Genomic DNA, 25281 nt, shown 5'->3' with positions numbered 1-25281 from the left:
GACGGACGACGATGGACAAAAGGCGATCGCAATAGGTCACTTGAGACTTTGTCTCAGGTGACCTAAAAATTTAATTGGAAAATAAACCATGAAATGATTGAGAAGTTAAAAGCCTGCTGGCCTTCACCATGAAGTGTGACTACAGAAAACAAACTGGTTGTTTAACCCATCATCTAGTGTAAACGGCACACATATTTTGTTGTGTTATAACATCATCTAGTGTAAATCGCACACATATTTCATCATCTAGTGTAAATCGCACACATATTTCATCATCTAGTGTAAATAGCACACATATCTTGGTGTGTTATAACATCATTTAGTGTAAATCGCACACATATCTGGGTGTGTTATAACATCATCTAGTCAAAATCGCACACATATTTCGTCATCTAGTGTAAATGGCACACATATCTGGGAGTGTTATAACATCATCTAGTCAAAATCGCACACATATCTGGTTGTGTTATAACATAATCTAGTGTAAATAGCACATATATCTTGGTGTGTTATAACATCATCTCGTGTAAATCGCACACCTATTTCATCATCTAGTGTAACTCGCACACATATTTGGTTTTTTTATAACATCATCTAGTGTAACTCGCACACATATTTCATAATCTAGTGTAAATCGTACACATATTTCATCATCTAGTGTAAATCGCACACATATTTCATCATCTAGTGTAAATCGCACAAATATCTGGGTGTGTTATAACATCATCTAGTGTAAATGGCACACATATCTGGGTGTGTTATAACATCATCTAGTGTAAATCGCACACATATTTGGGTGTGTTATAACATCATCTCTAGACTACAAAACTATACACAAGAGATCCCAGTGGGATCTTGGCGCCCACCATTGTAATATCTTCATTGGTTTATGTCAGTTTGATCTTTTCTCTTCTTTTCTCTAATCTGTTTGATCAAGTAATGTAAACAGGAAATGCACCATTTCACATATTTACTAGTACAGTTTTTTAAATGTAAGGGAATAGATCCGATCATTACATTAATATGCACAACAACAGACCAAGGAGAACCTACATATCAAATTTGAGAAAGATTCCTCCAGAACTTCCTGAGAAATAGCGATAAGTAACATTTACTGTCAAAATCTAAGATGGCGACCTGTCGGCCATTTTGTTTATCCGATCAGTATCAAAATTTAAATGCAGAACAACATACCAAGGGGAAACTGCATATCAAATTTGAGAAAGATCCCTCTTGTACTTTCTGAGAAATAGCAATAACAAGCATTGTTTTAGGACGGACAGTGGACAGACGAAGGGTTTAGCCCACCAGTTTCATTTACACACTGACTAACCAGCTGAATTACTCTCCTCATTAATATGTAGCACAAAGAAAACCACCTCAAAAATAAGTACAGGTATACAACTGAAAAGATTCCTAAACAGCTCAATATAATTATATCAAGGTCATCACACAGCACATTTAACTAGAACACTGACAGGTCAGTAAGGGTCCCACCATGTGCCTGACTGACACCCCACACCCTCACTACCAGTCTAAATTTAGTGACAGTAACCTTCACCTTGACCTTTAAAAGTTGTTTTTAAGCCCCTATTGCACATCTACATATTACAGTGACACAATGATTACTATAAAATAGCTGACCGTAGTTGGTTTCACAAAGGTTGATTCCATTTGATAATGCAGGCTTTTTGGTAATTCTCAAATTGACCTTCAACGGCTAGTAATAAACCGCATTCAGTTAAAGATCACTGGGATAATGTAACTGGGATAATGTATGTGATTTTGTGATTTTCTTGTCATTATTTATTTGGAATACATCATATTTAAAATTTCCAGAAGGCATATGTACAAATTATCACAAAATAACTCCCAGTATACATAGCCATATGTAGTAATGAGCAATACTTTTCATTGTCCTGCATCAGCAATTGGAGCTGATGAAGCATTCTGCACATAACCTTAATGGCCGTGAGCTCTTCTGCATGATAGATCAAGACTTTTGTAGATCTATACTACCGATGACAGAGAACCATCATAATTACAAATACCCATATCTACAGTCCAACTACTGGAGCCTACAGTGGGGTGTTGCCTATTCCTCCCTGAAGTCCCCAGCTGCCGGAGCCTACATTGGGAAAACTGCTGGCTTTTTGATGATTAATCTAAGCAGGATCAAACCTGTTGATTTTGATGCTCAGACTCTTTCACTCTTCAGAATAAAATGCATTATTAATTCTATTGCCTGAACAAATATCCCTAGACAAATAAATATAATAGCTCTCACCAAAATGAGGGCTCACTATTTGGTTTCAGACACAGACTGACACCTGTACAATCTTGGAAGCATGAAGCTAATATCTTTGACTTTAGTTTAGTACTATTTGACCTTACAGTTATATGACTTTGACCTTGGCCAACAATTATCCACCTTTCAATGTGGCTCGATAGCACCTGATTTTCAGCCTTGCCTCAGTTCTTTTTGACCTTGACTCTGTACTATTTAACCTCGATCTTGACATAGCACTATTTGAAACTGATATTTAGTCAGTTTTGTTTGATCTTGCGTGGTGGGCTATAGTATGTACCAATTTACCTTGACCTCAATTAAGTACCAGCTGACCATGGCCTTGGGCCACTACATGTTGCCATTGATATTGACCTGGCATCATTTGACATTGTTCTTGACTTGAGCTATCTTGGCAATAAAATAATTTAGTTCCCTGTACTCTATCCAGGTAAAAAAGAAAAAAAAAATGATTCCATGATATATCTTCTTGTGTTAATGAAATATTTTGATGAGTTTTGGTACATGAAATAGCTGCCCCTCGGTATCTGTCTTGTATTTTGGCTCCTGAGCTCTGTGAAGGCTTAGAAAACCTTTTGATCTCCTTATAAGCTTACTTGGTAAATAAAACGATTACGTCCCTTAGTCGTCTTATGGTGAATGAAATGTTTTTGACACTTGAACTTTCTTTGTGATGGAAAACTGCTTTTTTTCTCCCTTCTCTAATATTATGTCTTGTTACTTTTGATCACTCGGATGAACAGTCACAAACCTTAATAGCAACATGCCTTTATATTTGCATCAACATTGAATGCATTGACTTCAGGCTATATCTCCTAAACCCAGAGACAAAGATACACATCACAAGACAGAAATGTGCATAAAGGAATTTAAAAATACATTGTGTTTTATGGTGCTGTATATTCACGAATGTATGGGACACAGCTGATACATGTTCCAGATATTGTATTGATTTTATAGTCAACTCCTCATCTGGGAGATTTAACATTGCCTAGACAGGTCACAGACAGCCAATCTCCCCGGGCACAGGTTACACATTATATTCCCTCATAAAAGCCACATGTTTGTCATTTTATGAAGAGTCTATATTTATTCTGAAGCAGCATGTTTGTCTGTATATTTGAGCGTGTAGATTTCATTAAACAATTGATGTGAAACCTTTTGAAAGGCTTTATTTTCCAGCATACAACTGATTCCCATTGATACAAATAAATTTCCTGTCCTTAATCTCACCCTTCTATTCTCCTTTTGTCTCATTAGTTGATTCAAACTTTATCCTGGCCCCACCCCAGTTTCTACAATATGATTTCCATCAGGAGACATTTATTCCCCAGAGCCAATAGCCGTGGAAAACCAATCCCTTATGATGTCAACAATGACAAAAATATAATTTAATTTAAAAGAACACACAACTCAACTTCCCATCAATAATTTCAGTCCATTTGATCCACTGTAGCTATTCATGTGTAGTAATTTATACATTATGTCAAGTTGAACATGAACACTATTATTACTCCAAAATCTATTTTTATTTTTTTTGCTGTATCAAAAAGCCCGAACAACGAGATAGAAAGCTTTTTGCTTTAAGAAGGGTCTCCTTAATGATGATAAGAGACTGCATCTTAACACTGCATGGCACATGAAAATGGTGAAAAACTAAGCAGAAAGCTTTGTCTTATCGCTTTTAAAATAATTCAAACACTAAAATTCTAAAATTAAGCAGACAACACTGCCACCAGTGACCACCTATTGAAGTCATGCCAACAAGGCTGCCACCAGGGACCACTTATGGTAGTCATGCCAACAAGGCTGCCACCAGCTGGGACCACTTATGGTAGTCATGCCAACAAGGCTGCCACCTGTAAGGGGCCACTTATGGTAGTCATGCCAACCAGATTGCCACTGCCACTACCATGCTAACATGCCATTAATATGCCACCACCAAAGCTACAAGAAGAGTAATAAGATATACAAGAAAGAGACACTGCAGATTTACAGACATGCTCAGAGGTAGTTGGACAGCTAACAAATACAAAATCAAGGTGCATCTGATTAATGTCTAAAATAAGCTCTGTGCATGTTCCATAAGTTAGCATTATTTCTGAAACTGGTCAGCTCTGTTTCGTTATTTATTCTAATGAGGCACCAATATCATGAGGCAGCTAGATTTCAGTCCAAATAAAATATTTATGATATCACTAATTTTCATAAAATTCAGCCTACATTTGATGTACTTGCCAATATCCAAATGTTGGATTTAAAGATTTGAAGGCACCAATTTCAATATTTTTAATGCAATGGTTTCATTTGTTTAAGATTTATAGGAAAAGATGAAATTGAAGACATTAAATCAATAAGTTAAAATATTTCAATCTTCTTATATAACTTAAAGCTAAAAAATGTTCAATATACAAGTGGTTAGAACAAAGACAAAGGAAGGTCTGGTAGTTAGGCGAGGTCACTGAGGACAGAAAACAAAGGAGGGGAGACAAATGGCTAGGGAAGGGAGATAACTGATAGTTGGATGCGAGCCTGGACAGCGAGTCTGAGAGCTGTAGCCACATCAACATTAGTAGTTAACTGCAACAAAATTAACTAAAGCATGGTATTAAAACAGTTATACATGTTTTATTCTATACAAAAAAAAGTCATGTAATACTGCTTTGATAAAAATATATCTAAATGTCCTGATGATGTCAATATCATTTGATACAAAATTCTTTTTAATGTTATTTTTTTCTTAATTCCTTCAAAGTTCAAAAATTCAATTGCTTTCTACTTGTAATGTTGACTCTGAAGAGTGTTGGTTTAACTTTATTTTGAATGTCAGATTTATTTTTTAACCCTTTTAATTCAATTTAAAATATAACGTATAGCACTTTGTAAATGCTATTTTATTTTACCATTTGTTAACCCTTTCACCCCTATGTAACTTTAGTAGACTCTACCATGCATTGACCTGGATGAGTCCATTATGGTTTACAGTGGTGAAAGGGTTAAATAAGTAAATTATTTGCATAAAAACCTGCAAAAAATATCATGTAAAGCTACGTAATTCCATAAACTGTTCTCTACTCGGTCAATTTCAATAAAATTTGATTTGAAGAGTTATTAAAAATCCATAGCTACGTTAAAACAGACATTAGCTCCCCTAAATCAGGAAAAATGCCTTTTAAAACAAGTTTCATTGAGAACAGATTTGTTTTCATTAATCCAATAACTTTTTTTGTCAAAAATCTCTTTGATTTTTTTACAGAGACATGCCTAGAAATGATTTTTTTACAGAGACATGCCTAGTAATGATTTTTTTACAGATACATGTCTAGTAATGATTTTTTTTACAGAAACTTGTCGAGTAAGATCATTATACAAAATTCTTAAGTCAGCAAATTTCCATACTTGCGCCTCAAACTGTAACAAGTAAAAGAACTACTTTTTTTGTTTCATAAAGAGAAACAGTTCATGGATAAAGGCAAATTTAACTAACCATTTACTAGATTGTGACAGTGAAATCATCTACTGAATAAAACTTTAATATATGTTCATTGTAAATATTCTTACAAAAAGTCAATATCATTTTGATAATTAGTTGTGCATTATTTTTAACATTGAACACAGTGAAACCTGTCTAATATAATCATTTCTGGAGTCTAAATGAATTGGTTTGATTACACAGGGTTGTAGAATTACACAGGTTTTTAGTGCTGTTTACATGAAAAGCGAATGCATCTGTAGGGCGGGTTATGTTAGGATATCAGAATACTCTGGGATTAATTGCATCAGACTGTTCAGACAGGATTCACTGTTATATATAATTTCAGCTTCTATTTTTACAGAAGTTTTCTCCAAATTCAATATGTATCACATATGTAAAATTTCAATCAAAATCAGATTTGTAAAACCACAATTATTAACAAATTAATTGAAAACTACAGGAAAGCAAAAACAGAAAAATCAGAACATCATATCAAAGAAAGCATGCAAACGGTAAACATTTTTAACAGAAATCAAGGTAATGATCACGAAAAGGAAACTGTATCATGCAAATAGAGATGATATTGAGCAATGGCAAAAGGTTTGACATCTGTAAACAGAATGTTGGCATTTCAAGTCCCCTCTATGACTGTTTGGTCAAAATGACTTGCATATTCTGCAAGAAGTCTGGCAGGGGAATTACAGTTAGGGACAGTGTAACACGTTACTCCAGAATAGCTCTTTTGATGACATAATACTACATCATTATAATTATGCCTGTGATTTTTGTATAAGAGTTATCACCCTTTGAAATTATCACTAGTTTTATCGATACATGTACTCTTGTGAACCTTTCAAATATTATTTCAAAATTATATTCTTACACAATATTTTTTCAATTTTTAAATGTGAAACACTTTTGGAACGAAGATTCATCCTTCATACCCATGTATTTCAATAGGTAACATAACTAGGTAACATACATCTTTAAGTCTCCATGTCACAGTAAGGTATCATACATCCTTAAGTCCCCATGTCACAGAAAGGTATCATACATCCTTAAGTCCCCATGTCACAGTAATGTCTCATACATCCTTAAGTCTCCATGTCACAGTAAGGTATCATACATCCTTAGGTCCCCATCTCACAATAAGGTATCATACATCCTTAAGTCTCCATGTCACAGTAAGGTATCATACATCCTTAAGTCTCCATGTCACAGTAAGGTAGCATACAACCTTAAGTCTCCATGTCACAGTAAGGTATCATACATTCTTAAGTTCCCATGTCACAGTAAGGTATCATACATCCTTAAGCCCCCATGTCACAGTAAGGTCTCATACATCCTTAAGTCCCCATGTCACAGTAAGGTATCATACATCCTTAAGTCTCCATGTCACAGTAAGGTATCATACATCCTTAATGCTCCATGTCACAGTACTTAGGTAACATACATCCTTAAGTCTCCATGTCACAGTAAGGTATCATACATCCTTAAGTCTCCATGTCACAGTAAGGTATCATACATCCTTAAGTCTCCATGTCACAGTAAGGTATCATACATCGTTAAGTCCCCATGTCACAGTTAGGTATCATACATCCTTAAGTCTCCATGTCACAGTAAGGTACCATACATCCTTAAGTCCCCATGTCACAGTAAAGTAGAATCCATCCCTAAGATATTTCAGTGTTCCTCAGTCATTTAACCAACAATCCTTGACAAGAGAGGTTAGTATACCCTAAATCCCATCCATTTACTTATTATTATTAACTGTCCAGCTAGTCTGTCCAATTAAATACAAATATTAATGGTTTTGTGTCCAATTCAATACAAATATCAATGGTTTTCTGTCCAATTCAATACAAATATCAATGGTTTTGTGTCCAATTAAATACAAATATCAATGGTTTTGTGTCCAATTGAATACAAATATCGATGGTTTTGTGTCTAATTAAATACAAATATCGATGGTTTTGTGTCCAATTAAATACAAATATCGATGGTTTTGTGTCCAATTAAATACAAATATCAATGGTTTTGTGTCTGATATAACACATACAATGTCCGTGGTTTTACTAACTCTCAAAACGCATCGCAATAGAAAGGCTTCTATTTTCCAAGTTCTCCTTTTCTATACAGGCATTTGAAACATCAAAACTGAATGTCATCAACATACGACACTTACAATAATATGTTGGAGATAATAGATCAATGATTTAACCCATTATGGTGTATTTGTTGACATTATACTCTACTCAAAACATTTTATGGAACAAAGTAATGTGGATTGAGAGTATCCCGAAAATCCCCTGTGGAAGCAATAGATTGCACTGAGTAGTGAGTACAATGCTTGAGCAAATTACAAAGCATCTGCACATGCATGTTCTGTTGAAATAAAGAAGATTTTAAAATTTCATAAAAAGCCTGAATTTTGTATAAATTAAATTCTGATTAACTGTCATATTAAGGCTATAATCAATCACCTGAATATTTTGATAATACAAACCTTTTACTGCATATTTAAATTCATCATGTTTTCTTTGAGTTGCGAAATGTACAGCGAATAAAATACGGGCCGACAACAAAAGCCTATCGACTAAATGGTTTGCATATATGTAAAACTGTGAAAGGAATTAACAACATTTTATCTCATACAGATGTTTGGAAACAGAATATTCTTAACCCTTTCACTCATATTTAACTGTAGTAGACTCTACCATGCATTGATCTGGACGAGTCCATTATGGTCTACATTGGTAAAAGGGAAACAAAGGAAAGATATTGCTTCACTGCATGTGCATCTGATCCTATTTGTCCTCAATAGGTCCAGGAGCCACCCGAGTGATGAAGAAGTCAAATAGGGGAGATAAGTCCGTCTTAAACAGAGCAGAAATATCCTCATTGTGTGAGGTTAGTATTTAAACTTTCAAATATCTATCCCCAACTCCTCATTAATCTGTATCAGGAATGTTGATGTGATAAACCTATTATACTTGACTTACCAGTGTCATTACATGTATTAAGTTTCAGATATTATATATTTCATTGACATCAAATTAAGGGTTAGTAACTTTAAAGCACTACAAGAAGTTTTAGTCTAGAATATTACAAAGACTACATATACATTCTTACCATGTTTCCTTTCTGAGATAAGCATGGTGAAAATAAACAAGAAAACACGACATTATTGACAGTCCAGGTCACAGAAATTCACATATAAAATCTTTCACAACATTTTAAAATAATACAGTTACAAATCTCATCTATTTCTGGCAATGCTGCTTCTAAAACGCACCTTGAAATAATACAAATACTGTGGGAAATACAAAACTGATCAAAAATTACCATCCGAATATTTCAGAACACATGCTACTGTATGTTTTAAATGATGTTGTCGAATTGAAAAGACATTTTATCAACAAAAAAAAAGTAATTTTGTTATATCATGGATTTAAAAGAAAAGAAAAAATGTAAGGGAAATAACTCCTACAAAAATCAAAACTGTAAGGTAGCATACGTCCTTAAATTTCCACTCCAGCTTGTAAGTGTCAACATAAACTGTATACTCAACTGGAACATGAAGATAAAATAAAACACGAAAAAACCCATGAAAAATAACACTATAATGAAATATAAATATTTATTAAAAATTCATTTCAATTTCTTCTATGGAGAAATAAGAGATACTGTATATAGCTAATATTTAGGCTCATGGTAACATTTTAGAGGTCATAATTTGGTTTTTTATAAGTTTCATTTGCAGAATGAAATTAAGATAAAAATTGAATCTGTCATTAAATCACTAAAACTGAAAACAAAATATCCACATCCAGGAATTTAAAAGGATCACTTTGAGATCATTATGTAAACAAATATGATTGACAGGTATTATTTTTGTAAAATTGTTTTTGTAATTGCATCGTTGAGCTTAATAAGCCAGATCAAATTCTGTGAGTTCACAGTGATCATGAAAATACTTGTACATATAATATTAAAATGTATGTAACTTAACATTTAAATGTTGTCAGCATCTACTTCACTGTGTCGTTACACTTAAAGTGTATTTAACTTGCACCAAAATTACTTAATCACAAAAACGTTTTAAAATCTGTAAAACAATATTGTTTTTATGCAAGTTATTGAGTACAACAGCCAGGACAGTACTGATAGCATCTTGTAATGTGAAAAATTCTGTGCAATGCATGCAGATTTAAATTAATTGTATAGGTTTGTTCTGCAGGGAATTCACAAGTAAGTTATTGACAATTCCTCTCAACATTGACATTGAAGTGTACATACATGTATTGGTGCATTTCAATTAATATTGCATACCATATAATTGTATACAATCGTGCAATTTTAATACAGACCTGACAAGAATACTTGACTCAAAGTTTTTCCAACAATCTATTTAATTCAATATAAATTTTGCACAATCACGTGCTAGTTTCTTGTGAATATACATAGTCATGGCTTTCTCTCTGTGACCTTGACCCTTGAACAATAATTTCATGTTACATGACCTTGACCTTGATGTGCCCTTATGAAGTTTTGGTGTTTCATATGACAGAATGCACTGAATATCATGGAAAGCTGAAAACTTGCTAAAAACAAAACACATAAAGGACAGTTTACTAAAAAAGAACAGTGTAAGTTTTATCCAGTTTTTAAATTTGGGTCCAAGACAGGAAATACAATTGATGTCTAGGGGATTATTCCGTCTTTTCGTATTTCATAGTTTCCTGCTGAAGTGAGCAAGTATTGATTGTTACGTCATTAGTTTGTGTGAGAAAATTACGTCATTTTCTCAAAGATTTATGACGTTACTCGCACAAACAAATGATGTAACAATCAATACCTGCTCACAAGAGCAGATAACTCTGCAATACGAAAAGACGGAATATATAAGAAAGATTTTACCAACTTTGAAAGTTTTGTTTTTTTTTCAGTTCAGTTTGATGAGAACAATTTTAAGGATGGCATATATAGACACAAACAATGATAGTAATACTTGCAGAAGTTTAGAAAAAAATTAATGCACTGTATGTTTGTTATGGAAAATAAATAGAAGCACAGAAATTGCGTTTATGGTAGGCAACTACCAGTGTTAGGCTTAGCCTGAATAGGAGAGAGACGACAGATTTATAGCACAACAGCAAGACTTCAAGAACTATTTACCTTGAAAAATAGACAGAAGGCTCTAGAAAATTTAGCACAACAACACATGGGGTATAAGTGTGACCAAATGGAGGCGGCAGGCTTTGGTCGTGTCCGTAGAGGATATGTCCCGTAGGAAGTACGGTAAACGTTACAGGGGGGAATATCTTGGGACTCGCCTCGGTACATCCTCTAAGTGAACACAAGAGCGGAGAATCTGCATCATACACTTCCTCTTGTAAGAACATAACATTTACAGCAGTCACTGCATCATAGGTGGGAACATCAATGTTTGCTACTGTGACACGAAAAACAGGTTTGAATTTTTTACTTCCCATCATGACATAAGTAACACACGTTTCAATTCAGCACTTCCTGTTTCAACTTCAAATTACTTAGTACGAAAGTGTGCAACTGATTTTTTCAGAAAAAATAAAGTTCCAACGGTGTGAGTTGTCGATGCTCTATCAACATTATCAGAAAATAGTGCGAAATCTTTCTTATCAGAAAATTTCCTTGTTGCATAAGAGATGATGAGGATTTATTCATCATAAGAAAGAAATTGAAACTTCAGCCTTGTTCATTCGCCATTCAAAGTGTCATGACTTCAAGGACCTGCTGATGTCACATAAGGCATTTTAATAGTTTTTTTAAATTTCTCCTTAACTCATTTACCCCTGAAGACACATTTGAACTCTTCCAATTCAAAGGTTGGAATAGTTCACTATGAAATTTCAGGGGTGAATGAGTTAAAAGACTTGTATGAAGCTCAATTATTTGGCGAAATATTTTTTGTGATTCAGTTTTTATTTTCAAGATAATTTCCTGTTTAAAGATTCCCTTTCAATTGTAAAGTTCCACTATTTGCTGACAAAGTTCTTCCTGATCGTAAAAAAAAAAGACAACTAGAATTTTGATAAATATCCACCTGGCTACTGTGGAACAGCCTCTACAAATCCATGCAGGCTTCTCTAAACAATAAAGGAGCAACGCTCAAACAACTGAATCAGAAAACAAAAGAAGGAAGAGGACTGTAAACCTGGACAAACTAGGCTTCATGCTCACGTCAACCCCACCGTAATCAATAGCCGATCCACGCAGACGACCTGCTGCACCATCGTTAACATTTGTCATCTAATTTCGTTACGGAATAGCGATACGAAGAAAACAAAATCATATCAATGGCAGAGAGATTTCACACAGGTACAGAAATATGGAAGAGAATGTTAATGAAATATTATGATGACATTAATGATTAACCAAACATAGAAAGACAGTAACAATAGTACATGGCAAAATTACTGGAGCAGGGTTCACTTTAACTAGGGAAAACTTAATACTGTGTAGAAAATATAGAAGCATATACATAAGTAAAGGAAATAAAGCAGAAACACTAGCAGACACTCCGATGGTGTAGATGTTAAACTGAGTGTTTGCCTTTGCCAATTTCCCAATGTTACTGTACTAAAAGGTCATCAAGTGCAAACTCCATCCCATAATACTATAAACCTAGAGCAACATCTGGATACAAACTAGAGTTATGACTTCAATAACAGAAAATAGAGGAAGGGAGGGGGGGGGTAGGAGGGCTGTCTGTTCAGTCATCTTCATTCACAGCATGTACACTGTCATGTCTTTTTAGATTATAAACATGTGTAATAAAGATGGTAAGCTGTAGATAAAGAAAGGGTGAACATTTTAAGTTGTTACAATAATGGGTGTATTATACTGCTGCAGATTTAAGTGCATGTCATTAAAGTATTTAGTGTCAGTATTTCACCAATTCTATTCCAATTAATCCATCAGACTTAACTTAAAGATGCATACTAATAATTTTGGACTTATTTTCCATGTCTTAAAATGAGCTAGGGGGACCTGTTAAACATGTTTCTATCAAAGCCAGCAAGTTTTAGTTTCTAAAATGACGTCTGTATTAGTTACAAGTTTTATGTCCGGGGTACTCCTCCGGTAATGTATGACGAGTCTGGCCAAATAATGTTGTTTACAGTAATCCCACTGACCATTAACCTACAAAGGTAATTGTATTTTGTCTGTGGATCATTCATCATAGCAGATCTGACCACTGTTGTAACTTAATATGAGGACTTGTTCACCACTGATATACCTAAACTCGCTACGGCGACCTCGTTGCCTCAATCTGACCCCGATATATATATACCTAAATGCATTTTTTCACCAAGAGATAGGATATGGTGACATACTTGCCATAGGATGGAGATTAAATAATGTCAATCTAGGTATTTATTTTACTGATTTCTTGATCAATATTACAAAATATTTTGGTACAGAAATTAAGCTATTAAAACAATATCATATCTCTTCAGGCCACCTATGTTGTATGTCAGAGGTGAGTATGTATATGATACACAGGCTCTTATTTTCAAGGTCATTAGGTACCATACACAGGTATATAAGGTCATTAGGTACCATACACCGGTATGAAAGGTCATTAGGTACCATACACAGGTATAAAAGGTCATTAGGTACCATACGCAGGTATAAAAGGTCATTAGGTACCATACGCAGGTATATAAGGTCATTAGGTACCATACGCAGGTATAAAAGGTCATTAGGTACCATACGCAGGTATAAAAGGTCATTAGGTACCATACACAGGTATAAAAGGTCATTAGGTACCATACACAGGTATAAAAGGTCATTAGGTACCATACACAGGTATAAAAGCAGTAAATTCATCACAGGCAATATCTATTAGTATCGCACTGTAGGAGAATACCATACAGGGACAGAAATATGTTTGGACACGATACACTCAATGTTATTTCCATTTGAAGGTCACAAAATACCAAAAACAGCCAAAAAAGTAGAGTGATCAGGTTAAGCATCTGATAATTCATTTTTACCGGCTAAATGATCTTATTTCGAGATAAAGCATGTTACCGGCTAAATGATCTTATTTAGAGATAAAGCATTAACAGCGATGTTTGATAAATGTAACTTGTATACTAATGGTTGATGGGCTTGTATTGTTGGCTGCATACCAATCCTAAACAGCGATATCTGTGTTAATGTTGTAATTCTATTTTCTAATGATTCGGACATTCTTTCTAAAATCTGACCAATATATCGTGTCCCAAAGGATGTCGGTGTATGTACTAAATCTGCTAACATTATGATATTAGGTCCCTATATAGGTATTCCATATTAAAATGTACCTAACTTTTCATATATTTCCACTTGTTTGCTCATATATGACAATACTTTTGGCATGGGATGAAGATGGAAAGGACAATGCATGTCCAGGATTTTTATTTCTATCATTATATGTAAGATTCACCCCTTGCAAACCAAAAAATTGTGAGGAACATGCTGAAAATGATTTCTTTTGAGAAAAAAAGTACTGTCATAATGCTGTGCAATATGTCATGCTTATGATGGAGTTACATGGGGAAATCATGATTTGTGAAGATTTCTTCCTGGTCAGCTATCTGCAGTCATGATAAAGATGATCTAGTACAAACACACTTCTTATCTTATAGTTGGCTATCATGCTTATTTAACTCTGATTTATTCATTTTCAAATCAGAAAATGATACCTGGTAAACCTTACACCTTTATATAGTTTGAAAATTAAATAACTCAAGTTAGATAAATATGATAATTAATCACAACTTATTTGGGTAACATCTATTTATAAACATGTATCTGGAGATAAATCAGAACACCACACACTTACCAGGCTTACAAGTTATTCAATCAGTAAAAAATCAAAAAGTATATGCAACCTAGTAATTCATTTTAGCTCTTTGTACTATATATATTAAATGTATTGCCATTTCAAAAATAATACAAAGTCCTGTTAGGGTTTAATAGATAGACTAACGTGCCCTGTTGCCACTGGTCAAAGAAGGTAAAATTGCCACCATAGACAAACAATTTAGAATGATCAATATTTGAAAATGCGAATACCTTAAATTACTTCAAAAATATATTCTCAATCCGACTTGAAACAAATGGATATTTGCATCAGAAGACACATTCTTATTTCTTTTCCCCCAATAAGAGGCTTGTGCAAGACTAGACCTTTAATTTATACAGTTATCTCCCTTAGACTGATCAGTGGCAACAAGAAATTCTAAGTAGAACTTCAGTGAAACTAAAACCAAAAATGAACAACAGCTGAGAGAGAAAAACTTATCAGTGAGGTGGAAGCAGCATTGCCAGGTGTCATAAAATCATAAAAGTTTAAAATCATACACTTCACATACAGCCATATGATAATGGATGAGGAGAGAATCTAATTAAACAAAATAAAAACTTTCAAGTTGATCAGTGGGTCTGGATTTTCAAAGACTGGTCATCATAACAACAAAAGTAAACGAAATTGTTCATAACAGAAATGGTTGTATTTTCTTTAAAAAATGTGGAATTTACTCCTTAGAACTACAAAAGTTAATGTGAGTTAAACAGGTGTTGTACTGAACATGCTTTGAATAACCAGCCCATTTATCATGTAGTAAAGCTGACAGTAATATTTCTGTAAGATATTTCAAAAACAATTCAATTCTTCCAGTAATTTCTTGATCAATAATCAATTAAAATCAATCAATCAATCATAAATCTATTTCCAATAATTTAAGTAAACTATTTAAAAAAAATAAAAAAATAGCTGAAATTATATAATTAATATGTTGAATCCCTAAAATTAATTTTTGCAAATTTTTAAATTTGAAATTTCTTTAGATATTAAAAGAAATGACTTCTAAACCTACAATAGCTACAGGATTATTGGAAAATAATTGTACATGTGCATTCATACAGCATCTCACAAAAATCACCACCTTTTTTTAGTTCATAAATAATTCTACTGAAATTAAAAGTCGCGAAAAACAAATCTTTGAACATACAATTTAACCAAATTTCAACAAAGATTATTTTTCACTGAAAACACTTTATCATAATCAAAGTTTCAAGATTTATTTTTCCAGAAACAAACAAAAACGTTATTCAAATCTGAATATTAGTCATACTTAGGGATGGGTTACCAAGGTAACAGCAATTTTCACCAAGATAAAAACTGCTGAGATGCACTTGTGGTGACTTATCTCGGTAAACATATTATATATACAAATATATAAACGCTGCAACGAAATATTCATAACTCAAACATCAACTTGTTAGAAGATTCATGCTAAAAAACAAGGCGAACTTTGTGAAACATGTTTTATGTTAAGGGTCCCTGTCCCACTGCACACTGTTTTTTTCGTATTTACAGTAACCTCCCTTTAATTCAATTTTGGAGTATATACCGGTAGCACATTTGGGCCAAACAGTGTCTAATACATGATTGCAGTTTTTGACAGTGGTACGGGGATCCTTAAGACTGGATCATTTTAATAAAATACTGAAATAAGAACATATCATCAGCTGTCAACCATATATACAGAAAAAAAAGTAAGTCTGACTTGTAATATAATATAAACATATCCTACATATATCCTCCTATTACCCACTAGGACAATGTGTATCAACTTTCATTAGGTATTTATTAAAGTGAAATTTGAATTTAGATCATTTTCATAATAATTAAACTGATATTAAAGATATGTATTCTGACTAATTTTGGTAACCATACCAATATGTCCCATCACTGATAATACTCCTCTCTCTTAATTACCTGACCCTCCCCCCTGCAGTCACCAATGAGGGATCTAAGACGGACTGGGACTCTCGACATCAATATTTTGACAATAATGTTAAAGATAATACACCCTTACATTATATCTCTACCCCCTCAGACCTTACCACTAACGAGTCAAGGAATGCCTTGTACTTGGAACATCAGATTGTCCAAGCACAGTTGTAAAGATAATTCCCTCCACAACTTAATTACCAAGCCTCCTGTACTCTCAGTAATAAGTGGTCAAGGACAGACTGCCACCCGCCACATAAGACGTCTGTCCTTACACAGCTGTAAAGATAATACCCCCATAACATAATTACCCGACCCCTTGTATACTCACCACTGAGGGGTCGAGGGCAGGCTGGACTTGGGACATGAAGATGTCCCACCACAGTTGTAAGAACTCCTGGTTGTGGCCAGAATCAGGGAGGGGTTGGACTGTCTTTGTGGAAGTGTTGTATGGGTGATGCCAAGGTTTTGTGGCTCCTATAAAATGCACAATCTTTACATCTTGTTTAAATCTGGAAAACAAAACAGAAAGAAATTTGGGAATTTTAAATCACTTGCATCGAAGACATTACAGAAAAAGAATTACGTCTAGAATAAACACTTTGGATGTGTCTGTATTTTCTGACCTACTGTATATATGTAAGGGAGATCGTATTGGAGAAATAAAAAATTACTTAATAAGCAAATTTTTTTTCAACCAAAAAAAGATATAAAGCAACTTCACAGTGAGATATACTTATATTTTAGATAAGTAATAAGATCCAAGAAGACCTGCTACTACTACGTAAATTCAGGTACCTGTAAAAGGCTTGTACCACTAAAGAGTTTAGGTAGTGTAAATGTCTCGTGACTTACTACATGTAAATGCTGGTAGGTAACTGTAGAAGGCTTGTGACACTAAGATGTTTATAGCGAGTAAATGTCTCGTCACTTACTGTGTAAATGCAGGTAGGTAACTGTAGAAGGTTAGAAACTAAGATGTTTATAGCGAGTAAATGTCTCGTCACTTACTGTGTAAATGCTGGTAGGTAACTGTAGAAGGCTAGACACTAAGATGTTTATAGCGAGTAAATGTCTTGTCACTTACTGTGTAAATCCAGGTAGGGTACTGTAGAAGGCTAGAAACTAAGATGTTTATAGCGAGTAAATGTCTCGTCACTTACTGTGTAAATACTGGTAGGGTACTGTAGAAGGCTTGTGACACTACGTTGTATATAAAGGGGTAAATGTCTCATCACTTACTGTGTAAATGCTGGTAGGTAACTGTAGAAGGCTTGTGACACTACGTTGTATATAAAGGGTAAATGTCTTGCTATATCTTTGGTCGCCCAATCTCTGAAGTATATATTTAGTAACCCCTGATCACCACCTGTAAATAAGAAGCCAAATAATTTTAAATTACGCGAGATATATATTCACATCACTTTATTTCATGAGTAGAGTTAAGACTTAATTAATAATTATAATGATAACAATAATTTGAGGTTCTTATTTACTGCTTTCTCACAACCTAGTATGAGGTCTCAAAGAGGTTCACAAATTGGTAAGTTTACCTCTTTGTCACCTTGGTCACGAAGATTTCTTAACACAAAGACACGCATACATCTGTTTCCCCATCCATCCACCAACACCCACATGTCATTCCATTCATCATTTATATCATTTCTAATTCAAAACCTAAATTAAAATTACTTTTTTGTATTATTATTAAGAGTTACTCTACAATGCTTCATTTCATACGAGATTTATTTTATTAGCTGCCTGTAAAGTATTTGCGATAAATGGAGAAAAATTGGTGCTTTTCTGAGATTTTGATTTGAGACAATCAACTACATGTATTACCAGTGTTTTGCAAAATTTAAATGCATGCATTTGTTTCTTGAACAACACAAGGAAAATTCAATCTTAAAATGAAATGACATGCTATATAGTAACATTTTAAATAAAGTAGAAAATGTCTGTAAGACATGAATGACCCCGCTGGCATGTGAAATGTCAGTTTTGGTTAATGTTCTATAAATAGTTACAACTTGATATTGACACCCTAACATATGTATGCATTCAAGGTATTAATGATGACACTGAATTGTTTGATGAATTTTTATATGTAGCAACAGTGACCTTGGCCTTGACCTTAAACACAAAGATGTCGAAATATTATTTGACCTTGTTACTACTCTGACAGAGTTACTACTCTGGAGAAATAAAAAAAAATATTGCATATATTGAGGGTCTCAATTTGATGATTTTCTATATACAGCAAGTGACCTTGGCCTTGACCTTGAAGCCCTAAAACACAGAGATGTCAGAGGTATTCTCATACTTGACCTTTGTTTAATGCATGATCAAAATTCATCAAAGAATGAAGTTACTAGTGTTTACACCGAATCGTGACGGGACAGACTTGGGAAACACTAGTAGCCCCCTCCTCCTCCTACTCCTCAAATACTACGACGCAGACATAAGAAAGTTCCAGACTGTTATTTAAAATACTGTCACTTACCATCAAAACTTCCTTTAGCTACAGCGAAATCTAACAGTTTTTTGTATGTCTCGTCTGAGGGCCGGAACACAAACACTCCAGAGTTGAAACAGTCCGGCCAACCAGCGTCCGGGGCTGCAGACAATTCTTCTCTTTCAAACAGCTCGTCAACATTTTTTAGAACCTGCAGGGAAAATAGACAGTCACTAATAATGAATGTATCTACCACACGTAATATTACAATGTATACATGTATATCACAGTTGTTGACTATATAAACAGTTTTACCTTAATTTCTTAAATTGATACTCAACCTAAAATAGCAGCATTTGTATGATATGTACATCCATTTCAGTAGCAATGATGTGATCAAGATAACTGATCATCAACCTTGGCAGCTTAGAGTTTATTTTTCTTATGAACAGTTTTAGTATGTTAGATGATTACATTGGGATAACAATTATTCATGTTTCCTAACCAACTCTGTTTTCATGCTGACTCAAATTCATCATCAGAGAGCAGAGATATTTCGGTGGTCGGGTGGTACGGTGGATAGGGCACTCGCCTTTCACCAAGGCAGCCAAGGTTTGCTTCCCTGATCAGACATGAAAAGATATGGGGTCACCTGCCCAACCATGTGGGTTTTCTCCAGGTACTCTGGTTTCCTCCCACACTAAGACCCCCCCATGCGCCAAACATCCAGACCAACAAGAGTGATAATATAAGTTGAAATTACTTATTTCATAATTGTTGTAGAATAAATCAAATTTATATTTTAAGAACAGAGGTATTAACACTCCAAAATTCCTTTCAACCAAACCAATGTCACACACCTTAACCAGTGACCTTAAGTTAATATGACCTTTGACCTCTAAAAATACCAATTTCTTCAAGCACTTAATACGTTCTTTATGTTTCAGATGTTAATGTGAGGATAAATTGACCCAAAAAATTATACATCTATTGAGTCTATTAAGATTCAAAACATCAAATTTTTGTTTACTATCATGTCCAGATGAATAGGTGTCAAGATTAGTTTGCTGTGATAACATTTATTTTCAATATCTTTCAGATAAAATAAATCTATTTTTTTTAAAGTAAATTTAAATTAATATATTTACTTTTGTACTTTAAATTAAATTGAGATTAATTAATTCCAATGTAACAAGAAACCCAGCATATTTCATGCAATTTACATCTGTCCTACTGAAGGTTAAGAGTGAAATTTGAATGTCAACAGAAAGTTTCATCAGCAACACTTATATATACACAACCTGATTTCTATTACAAGAATTGATATTTTGCCAAGTAGATTTTCCATATTTATGTAACTTATTGTATATGATTACAGATATTTGGTCATGTTTTACACATTAAAAACACGGTGAATTGATAGGATCAAGGAATATCCTTTATAATTGAAAATAAAATCACATTTATCCGGCAAGGACTTTGTCACAAACACTAGATGGTAGTATATTTACTAGTACTGAACATGACAATTTAGTTTTTATCACAGGATCTTGCTATTTTTAGGTTTTTTTAAATTACTACATGAACATTGATTTTTGATAAATAACATATGTACCAAAAAACAACTGAGACCTCATTATCACTAGAAACAATAGTATCATGTCAGTTCATAGTAAAAGAGGAAAAGCAATTGGTTTTTTTCTCTTTTTTTTTTTTGGGGGGGGGGGGGTTTTTTTTTTTTTTTTTTTTTGGGGGGGGGGGGTATTTTCTGTTTTATAGTGTTAGATAATTCATCATCTACGATACGCTCATGCTCTGCACCCCAGGAATATGTTAGGATTAAACTGAAGACTCAGTGTGCAAAACCTTGTGGATGATACATGTAATTTAGTCTGATCTTGAAGTCTATCAGGTGCTGCTCCCCTTTAATCTTCAGGTTTAAGCTCAGTAATTGGTTATTTATTTTTACCTTAGACCAATCAGATAGCTACCTTTGTGCCTTCAATTTTCATGACCTATTCCAGGGGTGCAGAGAGAGTAAGTGAGTGTAACCCCAGGAGTATCAAGGATGCTAATTCACAAAATATGGAGAGAAAAAAATCAAGTTAGTTCCTTTTTTCATATGACTTTTAACAACTGATGATCAAACATTATACAAAGGTCAAGTATGAGAATACCTCTGACATCTGTGTTTTAGGGCTCTAAGGTCAAGGTCACTTGCTGTATATAGAAAATCATCAAATTGGGACCCTCAATATATGCATTTTTTTTTTTAATTTCTCCAGAGTAGTAACAGTATGCCTCTTACTAGGGTGTCTGCGTCGAGGAACACAGCTTTTTCAAACATAGTGAGTCGCCAGCAATGGAACTTTGTGAAGGTAACATTGAGATCTGGTCGTCCTAGCAACTGTAGGTTGTCAGGGTCTTTACTGTCCAGTAGGTTTACTTCATACAGCAAGTCAAACACCCGCCGCAACTGGTTCCTGTAAAAAATAAAATATATATCAAATACAAATAAAATATTCTAACAGATATTTGTCAAGTCTTCTTATCGAGATGTTTCACTATAAAAACACTTCTCTTTTCGGAACAGTTTGGCCTTTGTGGAAAGATGTTCCAGAAATCCAGCATTCTTACAATCCAGGCACATTTTCCCTGTGATAAGGGTGGCTTAATTACTCAAGTCTCCAGTGTAGAACACTGCCCTCAACAAATATATGACATCTGTAGTTTAAAACATGTTATACACAGCCTCCATCCCCTTCTTAAGATGTACTTGTATACAAAATTTGGTAATTGTAGGTGACATAGTTTAAATATACAAAATTTGGTAATTGTAGGTGACGTAGTTTAAATATATAAAATATGACCGAGACGAATCTATGAAGCAGATAACAAAGGGCCATAACTCTGTCTCTATATAATAGGGATTAAGGCCTGGGTTTATCACACAACATTCATTCAAAGAAGTTTTCACAAAATGCGGCAATTGTTAGTGACAAGATATTTTCGATATCCTTCAGGCAAAGTGGTAATGCATGTGCAAACCTACAGTCCCCTGCGGCAGTACCAGTAGGGGACTAATAATTCAAAACATTTACTGCCAAAATATGATCTCACAAAATAACTGATGACTTAATAGAACTGAACAATTCCAAAATAGTGACTCACAAAAGTAATGCTAAAATAAGTTTCTCACAAAAAAATATGTATTTGATATTGACATTATAAAATAACTAATAATACCAATAACCAAAATATTCTCCCACAAAAAGTAAGTGATATGTATGAAACACGTAGGTCGGACTCAAGACATCAGATTTTAATGAGCTATTCCCAGAGGGACCAGGTCAGAAATAGTTTTATCAGACCTACGTGCTCACACGCACACCACAGGTTGTCTATGACCTGTCTGTGAGTATTGATGTTATTGTGTATTAGAGCTGAACAATCTCTTCATTGTGTAATAGGGCAATGTCAATCCTGAATGATCAAAACAGGAAGTCAGCAATTATTGATGATTGATCAAGAAGCTAAAACATCCTTCTCAATATATTACAAGGTTAAACAGTACAAAAAACAAAATAAAATGAAAATGAATTTCAGATTATAGTCAAGTAATGGTGAAGGTTAATTGATAGTGTATGTCTGTCTGTCCAACAAAAGTCATAAACACACAATGTAATTACAAAACAATCCAATTGACATGTTATATTAGGGACAGACAGGAACGGCTCATTGACTCTAGCAGAGGAAATATAACATTACAATGGTGTGAAACAATGACTGGATCCTCACCGGACTTGATTGATTGATTGATAGGTTTTACGTCCGCTTCACTACCGTGTAGTGTATTTCGGTTATCCAGCAGACGAAGAACATAGTGGGAGTATTATACAGTCAGACAAAACGAGGGAGTCAGCTAAGGTCACCCTAACCCCCGCGTCCCAATTACCACAGTCTGCAGTATACTCGGTACGTGGAAAATGCATGTACTTGCTTCATACCTTACGTTACAATGCACCTAAGAAATTGTACCAGTAGTGAAAAGGTTAAATCTGTAAATTACAGCCCTGTAGTTTATAACATTGACTTCTACAAGGATTTATGATGACAATGCTAAAGTTTATATTTACCTACATTTATTGAGTACTTGATTGTAATCATAAACTAGCCAACCAAAGCAAAAGATCTATTTAAAGTAACAGTGACTTTGACCTTGGTACAGTGTGCTCCTAGCTACCTACAAACTTGTTAGAGATATCCAAGTACTTGATACACCTCACCTTACTTTGTTGAGAATATGATAATAAATGAGTCTTCTAGCTATAGGGTGATGACAGACAGGCAGACAGACAGGTGGATGGAAGGAAGAGACAAAAACAGTACTTTCTGACCATTTCTCAGTAGATGTGAAAAAAATTGTATTTTCATACAGCTGACATTTGATAGACTTGCTTAAGTCCTCAACAGGACCATACATACCGTTATGCCATGATTTATCTCCTATATATTTGTATACATTTCACACTTTTCAGTGGAACTCTTTGGAAAAAGTGGTTGATAACACATGTAACCAGCATATACCCTTAACTCAAACACAAATGTACCTCCACAGCAACATTTAGGTCAGTGTTATCTTTGGATGCTACACCAAGATAAATATATTTGTCAACATAACCCCCCCCCCCCAGTGATAAACCATTTCAACAATACATTCCAATTGCAACTGATCAAATTATGCCAGCTCCTAGTTTTCCCTATTTGAACAAAGAGTCCATTTCCTAACTAACTTTAACCTTAGATCAAATACTCTAGAATCATAGACAGAGCACTTAGCAATTTAGGAAAATCATCTCAAAATTATTAAAGAACCAGGTTAGTAAATTCTCCCCCNGCTCATACCAGAAAAAGGAAAAGTTGCATTTATAAAGAATGGAGTGCTTATCAAGTTCCATACGGTAGCCTGATTACTGAAGCTAGACATTTTATATTCCATTATTTATCATTATATTGCCTAACGAATCATGCATCAACAAACAGGATGTATACATGTTCTAAAACACTGTCTACCAAAACCTACTTATGTGTTAACTTCTGATGGCGTTTGGATTATATCTCTTTTTCCTTAACCCTATATTCCCATCTAAAACATTACTACTATCTAGAGATTTGTTTTCGTGAACAAAAGCATATGCTACCCTTATCTGCCAATATCTAGCATATTAACTTTAAGTTATTTAAACTTTGACCTGAAGGTGAGGGTCATGATCACCTAAATATAGTGTGCTGCACACCTGCTGTGAACCAGGTATTTTTCAGATAAAATTTCTTCAGTGGTTGCAAAAATTATTACAGCCCAATTTACCAGACTTCACTAGAATTTTCACTTACTAGACCCTTGACCTACAGGTAAAGGTGATTATGATCTAAATGTAATGTACATGTACACAATCCTTTGCTGACCTATGATGGTTCAGGGTTTATCTTTCATTCAAAAGTCTGGATACAAAGTTGCTTGACATTTTACACTTATATTTAACCTTTGACCTTAAGTAAAGTTCACAGTGACCTTATTAAAGGGCAATTATAGCATTCAGGTTTCATCAAGATAATCTTTACCAGTTAAAAAGTTATGGTCTGCACAAGATTTCACTCAAAATTTTAAACTTATTTCACCTTTGATCTGGAGGCCACAATGACCTAATTACAGTGCACTGCTCACCTTATGTAGGTTATGCAGGTGTAATTTAAGTTTAATCAAGATATCTTGTATGGTTTAAAAGGTATGGCCCGGGCAAAAGCAACATTATATTTAGAAAGAACAACAAAACTTCAAGAACCATTACTAACTTAGTGTGGTCTCCCTTTTTTACAAGAGGCCTGATCATGAACATTTAGACAAGTTCAGTAATTAATCTACAACTGATTTTTTACAAGTCCTTTTCAACGGTATTGCTAAAAACAATGAGTCCCACAATGTTAAATTAAAGTATTTCCAGAGATTCTGCGAGTCCCATAAAAATTCTTTGAGTATAGGACTCGCATGTAGATTGATCACTTTAATTTAACTTTAAAATTGCCTATTGTATCACTAAAATTTATCAAGTCTTATAAAAACATTTTCAATTTGCTACATACAAATTGTAACAGCTATTTTGCCTATTCTAACAAATAATTTCCACTTATAACCTTTATCAGCCATTTGAGTG

At 34.2% G+C, this 25281-nt stretch overlaps 1 protein-coding gene across 6 annotated transcripts in view; it reads right to left on the bottom strand.

Annotated features, from left to right (window-relative positions):
* The window catches only part of LOC110449160 (glycogenin-1-like), a 49513-nt gene that overhangs the window by 12464 nt on the left and 11768 nt on the right, over positions 1–25281 (bottom strand). For 3 of the 6 annotated variants that reach the window (XM_021495840.1, XM_021495838.1, XM_021495842.1), the window contains exons 3-7: positions 21378–21552; positions 19118–19280; positions 17857–17983; positions 16946–17126; positions 8916–8927 (exon numbers count right to left, since the gene is read on the bottom strand). In XM_021495840.1, the coding sequence (XP_021351515.1) occupies positions 8916–8927; positions 16946–17126; positions 17857–17983; positions 19118–19280; positions 21378–21552 (658 nt within the window). The remainder of the gene's footprint in view (positions 1–8915; positions 8928–16945; positions 17127–17856; positions 17984–19117; positions 19281–21377; positions 21553–25281) is intronic. The other 3 variants (XM_021495841.1, XM_021495839.1, XM_021495843.1) reach the window with 1 other exon arrangement.

This window comes from Mizuhopecten yessoensis, unplaced genomic scaffold, assembly GCF_002113885.1.
Source record: "Mizuhopecten yessoensis strain PY_sf001 unplaced genomic scaffold, ASM211388v2 scaffold4511, whole genome shotgun sequence".
Classification (NCBI taxonomy): domain Eukaryota; kingdom Metazoa; phylum Mollusca; class Bivalvia; order Pectinida; family Pectinidae; genus Mizuhopecten; species Mizuhopecten yessoensis.
The sequence above is the reverse complement of the archived record's forward strand: the minus strand, read 5'-3'. Positions and strand labels throughout refer to the sequence as shown.